We start from the raw sequence: 17609 nt of genomic DNA on the forward strand, positions 1-17609 counted from the left end.
GGTGCACCAAGAGTCAAAGCCTTTGACCCGACAACGGCAGCGGAAGCCCAGAGGGATGCCATGGAAGTCTTGGAGGAAGCAAGTCTAGCTACGCTACACCGATCGGCCCGCTACTAGCAAATTTTACGCAGGTACCACGAGAGATGCATACGGGAGAGGACGCTACAGGTCGGAGATCTGGTTCTGCGACGGGTCGTCACGACGAAGGACAAGCACAAGCTCTCACCGCCATGGGAAGGACCTTACAGTATCGCAGAGGTGATGCGACCAGGCACCTACAAGCTAAAAGACTCGAACGGTAACATTCTGACCAACTCTTGGAATATAGAACAGTTAAGGTGTTTCTTCTCGTAAGAAGCACTAGTGGCTCAGTCCAAGTGCCCCGACCCGGCCACTTCCGGCTCGGAGCACTCGGGGGGGGGGGGTGCGACACCTGTCGATTTTTTCTCCCCGCACAACACAATGCACTCACCCGGCGACCTGACCGGCCACTCCCGACCCGGAATCACACGAGGGCCGGACACCTGCATTCCTTACATGCTCACAGCACACACGAGCTATCTGGTTTCTAGCACCCCCGACCCATACACATTTGGCTCGGAGCGCTCGGGGGCCAGACCATGGTCTTCGACCATCCTACTTTCCGTTATTTCCCGCCTCTACAGCCCCTTGCCCTGAGCACTCTCAGCCCAAGGCGCTCGGGGGCCTCACTGGGACGGACTGTGCAGCATGCGCACACCGGTCCATCCTATCACAACAACACACAACTCCTTCTACTGATTCGCGTGCTTTTCATTCTACTCAAACATCTTTTCCGAACTATCCAATCGATTGGATCCATGTAACGATCTATGGCGACCAGCAAATGATGCCTCTGGGCCAGCTCCCGGCTATACGTCGCAACCCACGATCAGCACGCAATTCCAAAAGAAAGGAATGCAGAGGACCAAAAACGGACACGAGCAAGCAGAAAAGCAAACAACATAACCTTTTCAGAAAAAATATAGAAGAATACTTTGACCACAAAGCGCAGTATGTTTTTTCCTCACCAGCAATTTTACATAAGACGAAAACTAATGCGTCGTTTATTTTTGCAACAATGGGTCCACACTCGAGGAAGGAACGGCAGACCCGCGGGTCGACGATGCGTCCGCCATGGCCCCAACACTCCCGCCGCTGACATCCAGTTCCTGCTCCATACGCCGGACTCTCCTCACCGCTGCGAAGGTCAGACCCCGCGCCACCTTTTCGGCGATGGGCTCCAACCTCCTGGCCACCACAAGGACGTCTTCGTACGGCTTCCCAGCGGAGAGATCAACTTCAAGACCCGCCAGATCTAACTCCGGATGCCGCAGCACCACTCACTCAACGCGATCGAAGCCCCGTGGTAAGCCACTATGGCCGTCAATGCAGCCAATTCCTTGGGAACCCGCCGAAGTTCGTCTTGCAGAGGACTCGAAGGTGGGGAGCCATGGACGCATGAGCAAACCTCTTGGGCCGACGACCGCAGTCGGTCAAACTCACGGCGCAGATCTTGGTGTCAAGTAGTCATTTCTGAAAGAAAACATCACTACACCATGAGATCACACTACAAACACAATCAGAAGAAAGGGACGCGAGGGAAATCACCATCCAGCGCCTTTTCCATCACCTGACGACCCATCTCCTGCTTCACCAAGTCGGCCTCTGCACGGACACGACGGGTCTGTTCCTCCTCCAGCCGAGCCTCCACGCCTGCGAGGTTGTGGTGATACTCTTGAGTATCCGAGGCACGCGCGGCCTCCACGGATCGCAGCCGCTCCGCGAGATCCCGGCGCGCCGCCTCGCCTACCATCTCGCGACCATATTCCTTCCGCAAGAAAGATGACTTCCTTTTCGAGATATTCTCCAACACTTGGAAAACAAAAGGAGGTCACAAGAAGACACCTACGGGCAGAAAAGAACAGACCCGACAAAAAGACCTTACCCCAACAGCAGGATGTAGGCTAGAGGTAACAAGCTTTTCAGCTCGCTCTACTTCCTTCAACACCAGGGCAGTGCAGCCTTTAGCGGAGGCAAGCACTTCCTGAGCCTCGAGGCCCTGCCGACCCACGTGTCGCCAGACCTTGTCCTCCCGAGAGTCGTTCAGCACGAACTGTGCGTCGCCGCCCTCGTCGCAAGATGGCCACTCCAGCGATCCTTCCGGCAGGCGGTAAGGAACCAATGTGCCCTCCACCGATGGTGATCCCTCCAACACAGCGGGCGACAGGGGAGAGCTCTCGGCAGGAACACCTGTGTCGTCCGCCGGAGGTGGCACGAACGCCGTCGCCACGCCGACTGGAGGAAGGATGGGACCTGGCATCGCCACCGTCACCATCTGCGACGAGGACGTCCCCAAGGGCACGCGCCCTCCCCGACACCTGGCGAGTAGAGTCGCCAGCGCAGGATGCTCAGTCCACTCCACCGGATCGGCCATCGGCTGGAAACCGATCGAGACCCTGCATCGCAAGAACGAGAAAGTGCGTCACCAAAAGGCCGCTCCTCCGGAAACACCAGAACAGGAACAACACTTATGTTATCGCCATCATCTTCGGAAACGAGGGCGCAGGCAGTTGGATGGGATGCCCCGGTCAGGAGTCATCAAGACCAAGTCCAGCGGCTCCACGATCATTAAAAAATCGCGGAGCCTCTCGGGGGCCTCTGACGGGGTTATAAACCCGGGATCCCTAGCGGGCCAGACTCGTACGATCGGAAGCCCGGCAGGCTCGCCAGGCCATAAAACACGACGACCCACTAACCGGCGCGGGAAGCTACCTTCGCTTCTAAGGGGACGATTCCAGGAGCCCGACCTCCCGGGACACATGGAAGCCCCCCGACCTAGCGCCCCAGGTCAGAGCCGTGCCGATGACCCAGGACGTGCGCTCCAAGAACGCCGCGCCTCGTGACAGGCATGCCGGCCAAGACAGGACACGTGCAGGCCCCAAGACGCCAGCTCTCCATATCTTGCGGCAAGAGGTTAGCCAGCATGACTCCCTGACAAGGGGACAGCGCCGCTCGCGCGGGCCCTGCGACACAACGGGAGGGGGCGTCCACAGACGCTGCCCCCCCCCCTCACCATAATGATGGTTGTCTCTGCGCACCATCTCATTACGCCAACGAGTGTGACCGGACGCCTCCGGCCAGACCTCGGTAAGACACCCCTCACCAGGAGCGCCGTCCGACTGACAAGAGCTACGCAGGGGAGGCGTGAGACAGCCCCGCGGACAAGGAACATAGGCTCCGGCAGACAAGACCGAAGAAGACCCCCGAGTGACCAACCAAGCGGCCGCGCCGCCCCGACTGAGCCAAAATGGGACAGTACCGGGGAACACGTCGCCCGAGAAGACTGCCAGGATCATCCCTTGCCCCGGAAGATAGCCAGGATCAAGCCTGCCCACTACAGACCGACCGAGTGGGCCCCGACGACTGACAAGGACGAATCGCACCCCGACGGTGCCAAGACACAGCGCTAGATAAATGTAAATGGGGGCCCAACCTTGGACTATAAAAAGGAAAGCCCCCCACGTAGGAAAGGGTTGAACTCCCACGGGTTCGACACTATTTGACTAGCTTGTAAGCTCCCCTCTGAACTTTGAGCACCCGGACTCGAGAGCAATAGAGCGAGAACACCACCCCCATACTGAATGTAGGACATTTCAGGTCCGAACCAGTCTAAATCCTCGAGTCTTTGCATGCTAGACCATATCCGATCAAGCGCACAATAAACAAGCAATCGAGTAGTTTTGTAGTCGCCCATTTCCCGCAGCAACACATATCTATATACAAGCGTTTGCTTTTGTATAATGTGTTTTAAAAGAAAACCAAAAAGAAGACCGTGGAAACAATCTCTGTTATTCATTTGATAATCTCGACCAACACTGCCAACATGTTTCCCCTCGAGTATTTATCTTCAAACAAAAGCATGTATACAGCATCTTTTGATATGCAACAAGAAGACAGCGAAATTCAAGCAAGCACGTATACACACACACAGACGGTGGTGAGTACAAAGCGAACAAAAATGGCAGAGTAGCTATCTATACATCATTATACATCATCGGCCGGTCCTCTTCTAACGGAAGTAGCCGTAGAGCTCGAGGAAGCAAATGCAGAGGTTCCAAGCGTTGGAGACACTGCCGGCGGCAGGGCCCGTCAGGGCCACCCTGAAGAATCGGAAGGGCAGCAGGGCCGGCGGGCCAACGATGGGCCACGACGCAAACTGCCCGGGGTGGCAAATGGTCGCATCACCGTCGTGGACGCGGAGGCTCGTCCAGTTCCGGCCGTCCATGGATCCCTGCGATGGAGACTCATCAGCCTCACTGTGTAGTTCAGCCTCTCCCCATTCAAAGATTCGGCAAGGAATATAATTGAAAGTACTGCAGGTACCTGAAGAACCCAGGACCTCATGAAGGTTGTGGAGCCATCCTGTCTCACCGTGTACCAGTTGCACATCAGCTGCACAACAATTCATCACTTCACTACTGTATGTCTTGTATCAGCAAGCAGGCCAACTGAGGCGCCAACAGATCCCAGAAGCAAACCTGGTGGTCCTGCCCGATGTCTACCATCCACCAAGAAAGCTTCTTTCCATCTTCAATACAAGGCCCAGCAACGCATGTCCCCTAGAATCGCAACATGCGTAGTGCTTAATATTGTTCCACCACCAGAAAAATGTGATCCGTTTATCAGCCATAATTCCCCATGCTATCATCATACCTGGTAAGTCTTTGAAACCAAAGCCTTTGGATCCGTGTGTCTGGAATTCGGGCTGCTTGCCACCACAGTGATATTCTAATTGCAGAAATAGATAGATAGATGCTCATCAGTGAATAATTAAACCAGGCTTGTTAGTTACTACACTGAATAGCCTCAAGCCCCCCCACCCACCCACCCATACCTTGGCTAATACAGGATTCATCCACTGATGTTTTCCAAATGATGTTCCGGCATAGTAGATAACACCATTGCTATCACCATCAGAGATATACTGGAGCTCTTTATAGCTTGAGCGCCTGTGCTGAAATCTCTCGCTGGAAGATATAGGTTTCACGTACAAATATCAGTCAGCCCGCAATACCGTCAATCCTTACTCCAGTCAGATCCAAGTCAACACATACTCACCATTCATATGATGTAGACGTCCATTGTCCAGCATGAGAGAACTCGATGGCTTCTGCAACCTGTGTTTCCAACAAGTAATCAGGTTGTATACTTCCAGTCCAGAAACATGCACAAACTGAAAAGATTAAACTCTGGAGCAAGAAACACTAACCAGCTGTCTGAATGCTTGAATGCGGTTCGCCAGATTACTTCTCTCCATCTGCAGAGAAGCAACAAGCGCTATAAGAATCCAAACAAATTATTCGGCACAAGCTTCAGGCATACAAAAAGCAACATGTACCCTCTTTAGCATTGGCAGCTGCATCAAAGGGAACCTCACGAACGGCAGTAAAGTTCCAACGGCGGAAAGCCTCTTTCCAAAGAGTTGCTCAGGTGTTGAAGTTCTCAAGAGCTTATCTACTGAAGTCCAGTAAAAAGTTTCACAAGTCCCCATGCACCATGTTAAGATGGCATCCAGAACCCTCTCTTCCGATGTTACCGTCATATCGCGATGCTGCAAAATTACTACTAGTATGACCAATGCCAAAAGAAATGCCTCACTACTAGTTTCAGTGTTTTAGTCTATTCAACACAAATGGTGTGAGTCCTCTTTGCAAGTGCAACTTCCCACGCTTAGGCTGTACTTCAGCACAGATTTATTTTTTATGTAAAATAATAACTGAAATGATAATATATAAACCAGAAAATCTTAACCATGTCCGAACCAAAAGAACTGGGGAGCAAATTTTACTTCTATTCCTATCCAAACTCATAGTTCCTCTTTCCCTGACGTTTAATTAATGTACAGGTTCATCAACAGAGTACGCATGAAGATATATACAATTATTAATAAGGAGATATCAGCATAATTAATTGGCAAGCCTTGCAACCAGAAAAGGTTACCAAGAGCTAAATTCAAAAACTAAGAAAGTCACATTTGATTGTCAGGAAAATGCAACAACAGAACTGATAAAGTGAAGGACTTCAGCGGATACAACTATAAACCACAAGTTTCTTTTCTCATAAAATTGCCAAGCTTATGCGAAGCGGCTCCTGGCAATCTACTATAGCTTCAGGATATTACACATGCCATTTAGCATTAGACCACTAACATCTTGATTATCTGGTAAGGCTGAATCGTGATAAACATCTTCATCTATGCTCCCAAGGACACCATTTATATTTAGTGACCGCAATAGGATGATGTACTAAAAACAGTTATATTACTTGCCTGAAGAATATCCTTAAAAGTTGCCTCATCTAACAACACAAAGTCCGTGCAAGCAGTTGTGCAATAATCAAAGTGTGTTGCAAAATTCCTCTTGCATACTTCTTCAAGCAGTTTACAAGATGGGATTGATGAAACTGCCTGTAAGACTGAACATACTGTGTCCTGCAATGAACTTTCAGGGGTCAGTCTACACTGAACCAGCTACAAGTTCACCCAAATTCGCAGAAGCCATTTCCCTTAAATTTGGAATAAAACTAGAAACTAGTCTTGTTGAATGAGCTTCTTCCAGTAGGACACGGGAACCCTGCATGTATAACGCATGTGGAATGTATTAATATCTCATATCCTTTATTTCTAAGACAAATGTCCCCACTACATATTGTCACAACTACCACATGCCACTGCAAGTTTTGAATAGACAAGATATAGCTTTTAGTAATTGCAAAAACGGACAATTGAATGCGTGCAGAATGAAGTGTCACAAGTGCCTTTTTTAAGAACACAGTTATACAAACTGGTGAAATGAATTACTCATCATAAGCAGTCTTTAGCTCCACTAAGTTGTACCAGCAAGTTTTCTTGTAGTTTCTATATGGAAGAAAACATAGGTACCTCTGAAAGGCACTCCATTATTTGTTTACAGCATTCAAACTGAAGGACAGTGATGGCAAACTGATCTGATAATAGAAGCAGCTGCACCAACACTGATGTAATATCCTGGGTATCCACCTTAAGCTCCCCATGGTACATAAATTGAAGGAGGAGAAAGAATGCTTCAGGAGGAACATCTTCGAAAAAGACATCGGAGGCACTACTTTCCTTCATCCCGTTTGTGAACATCTGCATGTTTGTGCTCATACTTTATTTATGCAACTATATGCATGATGCATAACACTTAATGACACCGAGATTTGACTCTGACGCAGGATGTAAAAAAGGAAAACGAGTGTACCTTGGCAAGCGGCATGCTCCAGAGGCTAAGGATAAGCTTGTGACCCTTGGTAACAAGACCATGTCCATTAACATATATATTTATATCACTATATTTGCCATTTGCAAGGAACTGTCCAATTTTCTGTGAATTAACTGGGCTTTTGAAAGGGGATGAACCAATTTTACGATCTTGAAATCCGCTACTTGATAATGTTAAGAGTTTACCAGACGCAGAAAATTTCTTATCCGCTTCCAAAGAGACAATGACTTCTTTGCAACACTTCACCAGTGGTTCGACTTTAAAATGCGAGCTCAACTCGAGCAGAGAGCTTAGTAGCCATTCAGCAATCTGAACAGACAACAAAATGAAGGCTTTTCAGTTTCCAGACTTGGTCGATTTTGAGAAAGAGCAGACATAACAAGTCAAAGCAGCTTACTACCTGTGTAGAACCTGTGTAGATATACTCAAGAAGGGAGTGGAGAACTGGGTAGGGTACTGATGGAAGTTCAATGGTAGCTCCATCCACTACTTCAAATGGAAAATCTCCAGAAGCACACAGGACAACTCTGTGTGCAGGAACAACCTTTCTTTCAGTGCCAACCACAAATATAGCATCAGAGAAGTCCCAACTCTCCAGAAAGTCTGCAAGTAGCCTTTGGTCAGAATCAGAATCATCTCTCGTGCCTCGTTTCCCAGAGCATAACCTTTGCTCAGAATGAACGTAGGCATGCTCCATCTGGCTCCAAAGTATGCTGTTCTGAGGAGCTGATGGGAGAATGCTTATGTTCCTGTACCCTACGTGCTTGTCCCAGCTGGATAGGCCGACGTACTGAACATTTGGGTTGGGATCGGGATCGAGCCACTGGAACAGGAGATAGCTGTTGGGATGCCTTCCTCGGCCGATGCTGATTAAGCCGTCGTAGATGCTGATCCAGTAGGCCTGGAAGGAGAAGGAGCAGCACAAGCCGAGGGCAGCTACATCAACAACAGTGCTTCCATCCACCTCGATCCTGAGCCGCTTGTTCCTGTGGCTGCCCAAGATGACAGTGTAGTGGCGGCTGCTGTCCATTTTGTAGTGGTAGTGCTGGCTCCCAGGCTGTTGGCGGAACACCAGGGTGACGTCGTTCTGCGCCGATGCCTCGAAGGCGACGCAGCCCCGGCCAGGCTCCCCGAAGCGAAGCTCCTCGCCCCAGGCGCACTCAAAGGGGGCAACCGTCAGGGGTCTCTTGGACTCCTCGACAAATCCCATTGCTACTGTCCGCGGCAGCTTATGAGCTGTGTGAATGGCTCCCAAGATGCTAAAATCAAAAGGAGGGAGCAGGGATTAACAGCAACTGAATGAGTAATTGGAGGACTCCCCTGGAGTAAACAAACATGAATGGCCGATTCGGATCCGATTAAGAAGCAAGGCGATACCTTTCCAGGCAAATCACTTACCAAGAAGATGAAAAGAAGGTCCAGTGCGGATGGGAGGACTGAGGAGTGAGGAGCGGGGCGCGGTGCGGCGCGGCGCAGTGACCTCGGAAGGTCAAAGGAGCTCGATTGCCGTTTGGTTGTTGGTTTAATTTGCAGCTGGAGCTCGATTGCCGGTCTGACTATCTATCAGTCCCCCTTCACTCCCTCTCAAAGTCTCAAGTCTCACCGGTGGACTGCTCAAAAATATATATATATATATATATATATATATATATATATATATATATATATATATATATATATATATATCACTCCCTCACCCATTGGGGACTACATAACCCTCAATCTATGAAACAGTCTATATCACCCCTAAACTTTCCAAAACCGGCCAAATTACCCCTAAAGTAGATTTGAAAAATCATAGTAAATAAAAAAAATCATAAATGGAAAATCCAATTGTGTTAGACTTCAAATGAGTAGATCTACACAATGAACATATAATATGATATGCTTTAGTACATTTTTTACAGCTATGAAGAAAAGTATATATCTAAAGGTACAACAAAAAATATATTAAAGCATATCATATTATATATTCATTGTATAGATCTACTCATTTGGAGTCTAACACAATTAGAGTTTCTATTTTATGATTTTTCTGTGATTTACTATAATTTTTCAAAAATACTTTAGTGGGTAATTTGACTGGTTTTGAAAAATTCATGGGGTAATATAGACCGTTTCATAAATTGAGGGTTATGTATTCCACGCTCCATAGGTGAGGGGATGATATAGACTTTTTTTCAAAAAAAATAGTCTCACCGGTGGAAGGTCTACTGTTTTGGGGAAAAAATAATACTTTCCTTAATTTAAAGGAGTGATGCTGGAAGATAAGAGCAACGAGACCTGTCGTGCTGCTGGAAGAATCCAACAACCAACGAATGGTGCTAGCCCGTTTAGTTCCAAAAACAAAAAAAATTGGATGTCAAATCGAGACTTTGACCAGATGTCGGGAGGGTTTTTCGGACACTAATTAAAAAATTAATTTTAAAACTCACTTGGAAACCGCGAGACGAATCTTTTGAGGTCTTTGACCGCATCATTAGCACATGCGGGGTTACTGTAGCACTTATGGCTAATCATGCACTAATTATGCTCGAAAGATTCGTCTCGTCGTGTACATCCTAACTGTGTAATTAGTTTTATTATTTAATTACATTTAGTGCTTCATACATGTGTTCAAAGGGGAGTTGAAAATTTTTGGCAACTAAACGGGCTCTTACTTCGTTTCTTCCCATTGGCAGCACGGGAGCATCCAAAATATCTGCACACACTACATTTTTTTGGTTTTGAAAGGCTACCGGCTATTTGCACAACAAGATTCATAGTTCTAAAAGGTATTAGGTAAAAATTAATCCATCCTTGTTCATGAGTCATGACCCGTTTTCCATACCTTCTTTTTAATATAGCCATTGCTGGTTCATTTAAAAAAAATAATTCAATTTTTCTATATTCTGCTGTGAAAGAAATTATTACTCGTACGTTGCAAGGAAGATAGCTCACCTGGCTTCTATGCCAAACTCCAGAATCGGAGTACCGTGTTCGAATCCCAGGTGGCGTATCTCGCTGAAAGTAAGATCGTCACCGGCCAGGCATATAGCGGAGAGAACCTAGCTCCCTTTAAGGACCCAGCCTCTGGCCTCCAAAAATGTTGCAAGGAAGATTGACAAGAGAAAGGAAAACAGTGCTCTCCTTCCTTTTCTATTACTCTTCCTCTTTCCCACCTCCTTTATTTTTATTTACATATTTTATTAGTTTGTTCAAAGTTAAATTTGGCTAGTTTTGACTAAGTCTATTGAAATTATAGCAACAACTATACACCCTGCATATGCCCTATCAACATATATTTATATTTTATAGTGGATTCATTAAATAAATTTAGTATTTTGTAAATATTACTTTTTTTATAAATTTGGTCCAAATTAGATAAATTTTAACTTAGAACAAATCTAATGTTACATTTAAATAAAAACAGAGGTGTACTTATCTTCTCTTCCTCCAACCTTCTTTTCAAAAAGAGATATTTGAAATGAGATAGATTCCTCTTATTTTGTTTTTCTATCAAACTTCCTAAGCTACTTTTGTGGATCCAAACGTCTTTGTTCTTTCTAAGCTTGCATATAAGAACGGAGCTCTAACGCGTTGCTCTTTTGCATTGTTTCTTTTAATATATAACCACTACTTGTTCCATAAAAAAGTCAGAATCATAATTCATTTTTGTTCTTCTAAATTCCGACAGGGAGGGAATTTGCCTATGATTTAATTTATCTTAAAGCTTTCCGTCTGAATATCTTTTATGCCACTTCTATCTTCTTAATTATTTTTCTACTCTCACAGTTGAGCATGCATGCCTAGTCAGGCAGCCTACCCTGCCCACAAGTGCTCACCCGCCCCCTGCCTCTGCCATACCTCCAGTCGCCATTTCTTCTAGGTGAGGAACAAGAATCAGATCATTCTTGGCATCTTGCCTTTTGGGATTTGGACTAGAAATTAAGCCTTGAGTATGGTAGAACATTGAATCTTTGCGCAAACATAATCTCACAGCAGAGTTCTACTCCTAGGTCCCAGCGTGCTGCAAAATCAACATCATCGCAATTGGCCCCCGCACGCTACATACTACCCAAGCGCCATCGCCACAGCTCAGTACAACAGAATGACCTGATCCCCATGGCATACTCCTGTTTATACATAGGTCGAGAACCAAACAGAATGCAACGTTGGTCATCCATTTTTCTTTTTCTTTTTTGTCCTCCATCTGCGGCTGCCAAAAGGTAGTCATGCTCCTAACCACCCTAAGAGGAATAATAATAATAATCCCTACACCAACATCCAAAGTACCAAAATTCCACCTTTCTATTCTTTACATCCAAGTACCAATGAGAAATAAAGCAAAAGCCTTCTCTTCGTTATGGCGAACAGGCTACAGTGCCGCACCGGCCTTTTGTTTCATGATGAATGTCCCCTACCAAGCATCGTTACCTTGCCCTGAAATAGAAACCACCTGCCAGTCAGTAAGGCATCCATCTATGTAACACCCAGAAATTGCAAGTGCCCAACTGAAAACATCTATCCGCAAAAAATTAGACAGCATTGAACATCTAATGGGAAGAAATGATGGTATGCAAATTTCAAAGTTCACTACAAAAAAAAAACCCTCCATGTTCCTCCCATCCATAAAAGAACTCCTACAAGTGAATGTGACATTGAAACTAACTTGTTCTCCAAGACACTGTTCACTGATGGAATTATCCATGTTCCTCCCATCCTTAAAAGAACTCCGACAAATGAATGTGACATTGAAACTATCGTTTACTGATGGAGTTATCCATGTTCCTCCCATCCATAAATGAACTCCTACAAGTGAATGTGACATTGAAACTAGTTCCAAGGCACTGTTTACTGATGGAATTAACTGAAGCAATACAAAGTCCCATGCTTGATAAAAAGCAAAGGAACCTACAAAAAAAAAGTAACACCTACAGATGCCTACAGACTTTAATCTTAAAGGAAAATAAATGGCACAACTGCTTGGTGGTTGAACAAGCAAGCTAAGGCTTTAATTCTATAATTTCTTTCTGAAATACAGAATTCTTAATATACTCCCTCCATTTTTATTTACATGTCGTATTAAGTTTGTCCTAAGTCAAATTTGACTAAATTTGACCAAGTCCATAGAAAAATATAGCAACAACTATACTATCCAACATATGCACTATCAACATATACTTCATGGTGGATTCAATGAAACAAATTTGGTAATGTGAATGTTATTGTTTCTTTCTACAAGTTTGGTCAAAGTTTGCCAAGTTTGGCTTAGAACAAACCTAATACGACATGTAAATAAAAACGGAGGGAGTAATGATGAAATTCTAATGTTCCTAAATTATATGGCCTCTTCCAGACTCAGATGATTCATGAAAAAATAACTATTACTCTTTAAAGTTGACTATCATTTTATAAGATAGCTGCCAACTGCCATGGTAAAACTGGTGCACAAGGTGAAGCACTACAATTAAATTATAACTAGGAAAAACAAGACCATAACATGATGCTAACGTTAAAAAAAGAAGAAGAGATAAAGCATCAATCAGAGTAATGCTCCGGAAACATAACAGGGGCCACTGGGCCAGGGTAAACTCAACCTTGAGAAATACCCACTTGGCAGGGTGTACAAATGGATAATACATAAAAGCTCAAGCCATCCATGTCAATTTGAGATGTACACTTCCTAAATGCCCAAGGGTAAGCACTTGGGTTTACCAATGGATATAATACATAAAAGCTCAAGCCATCCATGTCAGTTTGAGATGTACATTTTCTAAATGACTCCCACCTTTTGGTCTGCATTTAGCTTGGTGCACAAAGGAGATTATCATTCATTTTGACCTACTCCCTCCGTCCCAAATTATTAGTCGTTTTAGCTTTTTTATAGGTGCATAGTTTTTGTTATGCATCTAGACATATGTTATGCCTAGGTGCATAGCAAAATTAAGTATCTAGAAAAGCCAAAACAACTAATAATTTGGGACAGAGGGACTAGTTACAACATCAAGCCATACAGAATTACTAGACCAAAAGGAGGATATGTCTTCAGTATCTATGACATGACATCATACAACACTAACCTATGATATAAGTATAGTTGTCAATAAATTGCAGTCTAGTGCAGCTTACAGGGTGCAACTCCTTTCAAATCAAGCACTGCAATGCACTTCTTTTTAACAAAACTATATACCTCAATTGAGTATGAACATTGAATCAAACTAATTGAGGTAAAACAGAACATCCATAAACACTGGTAAACGAAAAGGAAAAAAAATTAAGCTGTCTAACTGCTTAGTAAACCATTTTCCCGACAGAGGGTCCATCGGCAGTTGTGTACTAGCCATCGGTTACTAAAACTGGTTCCATCCCATGTGCACTGGCCATCGGTTACTCCAGACTCCGACTACCATCCATGCTGTTACTCGCCAAATATAGAATGACGGGAGCAATTACCCACGCTTAAGTTTGGTAAAAATAAGAAAACAATGGCATAGAAAAACAGAGTGCAGTTACAAGTAATCACCAGTAATAACCGCTAAACATAATGAAACACAATAGTACATGTTGCTACCTGATTCCAGGACTAGGAATGGGGTAAAACCAATCATGTTACAGGAAGCAAGCAACAGACCTAATAGTAGTTACCTAGAAATGTAGGTTTACCTCTTTGTTTCGCACAACGGCTCTTTACCAGAAGACTATGAGGCCTCAGTCTAGATCATCATATCCGCTTTGAGTTTGAGGACCACCACCACTTGCATCATGGTCGTTATTGTTGGCACCAGAAGGAGGCACATCATCATTGGTAGGATGGCTGGACTCAGCCTGGGCAGCAGCACCGAAGGCAGCCCTGAGAGGCCAAGGCAGCGATATCCTGAACCTCCTCTCGGCCACCCTGGGGGAGGAGGCAGCGGGGGCGGGGGCGGGGGCGGGGGCGGGGGCGGACGACGCGCGCTGATGGTTGTAATCCGGGTCGTCTGTGGGCAGCTCGAAGCGGCAGACGGGGCAGGAGCTGTGGAGGTCGAGCCACGGGAGGATGCAGTCCTTGTGGAAGACGTGCTTGCACGGTAGTTGCTTGGCGGCGGACCCTAGGTGGAAGTCGTCCATGCAGACGGCGCACTGCGCGCCCCCGTCGGCCTGCATCATGTCGGCGGAGACGGCGACGTCGGGGAGCGCGGCGACGGCGGACTTGGCGGCGGGCGGTGTGCCGTAGCGGTTGGGGTCGTTCTCGGCGAGCTGCTGGATGAGCTGCTCGAGGCCCGAGGGGCCCATGAAGTAGTCCGCGAAGCTGACGCCCGGGGCGAGGAGGGGCGCGGCGCTCCCGCCCTCGAGGACGATCTGGATGGTGGCGCCGCCGGAGAGGAGGCCGCCGAAGTGGTCGTGAAGGAAGTTGGAGGGGTCGAAGAGGCCCGGGGCGGGCGACTCCGGGGAGGGCGGGCCGAAAAAGGCGGAGAGGTCGCCGGAGTGGCGGAGATCGAAGGAGGGCGGCGAGGGGAGGAAGGCCGCGGGGGCGGCGGGGCTGGCATCTGGGTGAAGCTCCTCGACGAAACCGCCGCCGCAGCGGGGGCAGAGGACGTCGTCGTCCGGGGAGGCGGGCGGCGAGATGGAGACGGTGCGGTCACACTGGTGGCAGTAGTAGCGCTGCGCCGCCGGGGAGGACGACGAGGACGACATGGATTTCCTTTAGGGTTTGGTATAGGTAGGATCCGATGGAATCCGATCGACGGGAACTAATCCAATCTCTCACCTTCGCAATCCCCTCCCTCGAGCTCTCTTATTGAATTTCTACAGCTACACTACTACAGTACTAATTTGGATTGGATTGGACGAGATGCTTGGGGAAAAATTGAAGAACACCCCCACCCCTAAATCGTCTTCTTTTTATTTGCTCACCATCACCACTTCATTACCGAGTCCTCGGATATTTTTATTTCGACGTCGTGCGTGCCTGCCTGCGGGCCCCGCCGTGGACTGGGCTACTCCGTCTACTCTCAAGCAAGTCTGGGTTCATCAGGAACTCTATTGAACCAATCGAAAGGCAATTTTTTTTCTTTTTGGAACGTTTTAAATTACCAGTAAAATGTCGCAAGTGTTTTAAATAATATTTTAAAAAATACTCACCCATCCTAAAATGTATAACACTTTAAAGTTTAAATTTTGTACTCAAATATAAGATATTCTAGATTGAGAGTGGATCAAACCATCTTAATTGTACATCGTTTTCGGATATTGCCTAATAGAAAGAGTACATGCAGCTATGTAGAGGGAGATGTATGGAAAAGAACATGGTACTTTAATTAGCACATATTTAATTACTCAAACACATTCCCAATGCTTAATAATTAGGGGTTGAAGAATTTTTTCTCCATCTCCATAATCTGTTGGAAACATTCTAAAATAACCTACATTTTAAGACGGAGGGAGTATATGCGACATTTAATTGAAAACTACTAATTGATAAAGTTTATAGTCGACATGTACACACAACATTTCATGAATTATAAATTTTTTATTTATTGACAAAACTTTTTTGAACCAAATTTCTTGACAATACTTGGGGTCTGTTTGGCAGAGCTCCGAACGGCTCTTGCTGGAGCCCTACAAAACACTCTAGAAGTGGAGCGTCTCCATATTGTAGCATGTGAGAAGATGGATGTCGGGTACCACAATTAAGGACACCCTAATCGGGGTACCAATACCGCTTTTAAAAAACACAAATACCTGATAAGACGGCTAAGCCCACGAAGGCCCACAGCCTGCTTCTTATTCAGAGGAAAGGGAAGGACTCAAAGAGGCCCAGCTTGCGGCCCATTCGCATCCCCCTCGAACCCGCGGAACGATCTCCGCCTCGCTCGAGGGTCCCTCTCAGGCCCGCTGGGCAATCTCCGCCTCGCTCGAGGGTAGCGGATCTACCCTCGAGCAGGTGACCAATCTCCGCCTCGCTCGAGGGTAGCGGATCTACCCTCGAGCAGGTGACCAATCTCCGCCTCGCTCGAGGCCACCCCTTGGCACAAGGGACAAACAGCCCCGCCGCCCGACCGCTCGCCGTACGAAGGCATTAAAAGCCAGCCACTCCACCACGGCTCAAAGGATGGGCGGTGTCAGGCCGCCACTCCCACAGTAGATGTGACCGGGGTCCCATCCGCTGACTCTGGTCACCGCTCCACCAAGACTGGTCACGGCTCCGGGCAGATCTCTCTGATCTAGGACTGGTCGCTCGCTCTCGGACTTCTCTCTTCCAAGAGAACGTTCCACGACTACTAAGTACTTATCTTAACCGACTCCACTTCTAGCAGAGACTTGGGAGCTTTCCTCCATCTCTCACCTCGCTTGTATCCCCTACTACAAGCACTCCGGGTGCAAGATAATACAGTGCCCTCGCACACCCCCTTTGCTGGACGTACGGCCCCGCGGCCGGAACCAGGATAAACCGTGCGTTACTGTGTTGCCTCTTGCATCATCATCTGGGACGAGGAAACACGCAGCATTTATTAGTTGGGATCCGGACCCCCGGGTCGGGACACCGACAGTTGGCGCGCCAGGTAGGGGAGTTGCGTGACATTTTTCTCTCTTTTTTCCCATTTGATCTCCAGGGATGGCGGGCAGATCCAACCCATACCCCATGGGCGTTTCGGATCCACTTCTAGCAGGACGCGTGATCTCGTTCGGGAGTCTCGAGTTCAGAGCAACCGTCAACGGTTACCTCATGCAGCTCCTCCCGCCCGGACGCAACCCCGTCACCCCGACTTCACCAGCCCGGCGCAACGGGCGCTCGGGCCAACGTTCGCAACGGGCACGGGTGGAACGGCGTCGCGCGGCACGCCACAACTCCCCCACGTGGGTCGAGGCTGGCATGTCGCAACTCAGTATCACGGCCAACGGGACACCGGGACAACCTCCGCGGACGAGGCCGAAGCGATGGAAGTCGACGAGGCCCCCACTTCGCGAGACTGGCGCGTCCAGTACCTTGACTGGATGATTCGAGGGATCTTACCCTCGAACCGTGCTCAGGCACGGCGCCTCGCCAGGAGGGCCAAGTCCTTCATTCTAATCGACGACGCACTATATAAGCGTAGTCCCTCGGGCATCATGCAGCGATGCATCCCCATCCCCGAGGGCAAGGAGCTGATCCGCGACGTCCATGCTGGCATCTGCGGCCATCACGCCGTGCCACGCACCCTCGTGGGTAATGCGTTCCGGCAAGGCTTTTACTGGCCCACCGCGGTCGCCGACGCCACTGACGTCGTGCGGACTTGTGAGGGTTGCCAGTTCTATGCTCGGAAAACACACCTCCCGGCCCATGCT

General features: G+C 47.6%; 2 protein-coding genes across 5 annotated transcripts; both read right to left on the reverse strand.

Annotated features, from left to right (window-relative positions):
* Positions 1 to 3849: 3849 nt before the first annotated feature.
* Positions 3850 to 8938, reverse strand: LOC120669906 (BTB/POZ domain-containing protein At2g30600-like). 3 transcript variants are annotated; one of them, XM_039949804.1, is made up of 13 exons: positions 8721 to 8938; positions 7723 to 8581; positions 7302 to 7631; positions 6962 to 7189; positions 6350 to 6511; positions 5420 to 5632; positions 5291 to 5338; positions 5140 to 5198; positions 4916 to 5048; positions 4735 to 4809; positions 4560 to 4640; positions 4405 to 4473; positions 3850 to 4312 (listed from the first exon to the last, which is right to left on the reverse strand). In XM_039949804.1, exons 2-13 carry the CDS (start codon positions 8530 to 8532, stop codon positions 4091 to 4093), a joined length of 2430 nt encoding a protein of 809 aa, XP_039805738.1. In that variant the 5' UTR covers positions 8533 to 8581; positions 8721 to 8938; the 3' UTR covers positions 3850 to 4090. The 3 variants fall into 3 exon arrangements, with proteins under 3 accessions (XP_039805738.1, XP_039805739.1, XP_039805740.1); XM_039949805.1 differs by having other exon boundaries at positions 8700 to 8919; XM_039949806.1 differs by lacking the exon at positions 6350 to 6511 and having other exon boundaries at positions 8721 to 8919.
* Positions 8939 to 11413: 2475 nt separating this feature from the next.
* LOC120670143 (E3 ubiquitin-protein ligase RING1-like) lies at positions 11414 to 15220 on the reverse strand. Of its 2 annotated transcripts, none has more exons than XR_005673067.1 (2): positions 13950 to 15220; positions 11414 to 11744 (listed from the first exon to the last, which is right to left on the reverse strand). XR_005673067.1 is itself a non-coding variant. In XM_039950193.1 (2 exons), exon 1 carries the CDS (start codon positions 14976 to 14978, stop codon positions 14013 to 14015), a length of 966 nt encoding a protein of 321 aa, XP_039806127.1. In that variant the 5' UTR covers positions 14979 to 15217; the 3' UTR covers positions 11414 to 11744; positions 13968 to 14012. The 2 variants fall into 2 exon arrangements, 1 of the variants encoding a protein (XP_039806127.1); XM_039950193.1 differs by having other exon boundaries at positions 13968 to 15217.
* Between the last annotated feature and the right edge of the window lie 2389 nt (positions 15221 to 17609).

This window comes from Panicum virgatum, chromosome 4N (assembly GCF_016808335.1).
Source record: "Panicum virgatum strain AP13 chromosome 4N, P.virgatum_v5, whole genome shotgun sequence".
NCBI lineage: Eukaryota > Viridiplantae > Streptophyta > Magnoliopsida > Poales > Poaceae > Panicum > Panicum virgatum.

Excerpts from the sequence above, each read along its gene's own strand:
- LOC120669906 (XM_039949804.1), bottom strand. The coding sequence starts at position 8,532 with ATGGGATTTGTCGAGGAGTCCAAGAGACCCCTGACGGTTGCCCCCTTT. Across the intron at positions 7,190-7,301 it reads GGAGCATGCCGCTTGCCAAG|ATGTTCACAAACGGGATGAA; the intron begins GTACACTCGTTT and ends ACAAACATGCAG. Across the intron at positions 5,339-5,419 it reads AGCTGCCAATGCTAAAGAGG|ATGGAGAGAAGTAATCTGGC; the intron begins GTACATGTTGCT and ends GCTTCTCTGCAG.
- LOC120670143 (XM_039950193.1), bottom strand. The coding sequence starts at position 14,978 with ATGTCGTCCTCGTCGTCCTCCCCGGCGGCGCAGCGCTACTACTGCCAC.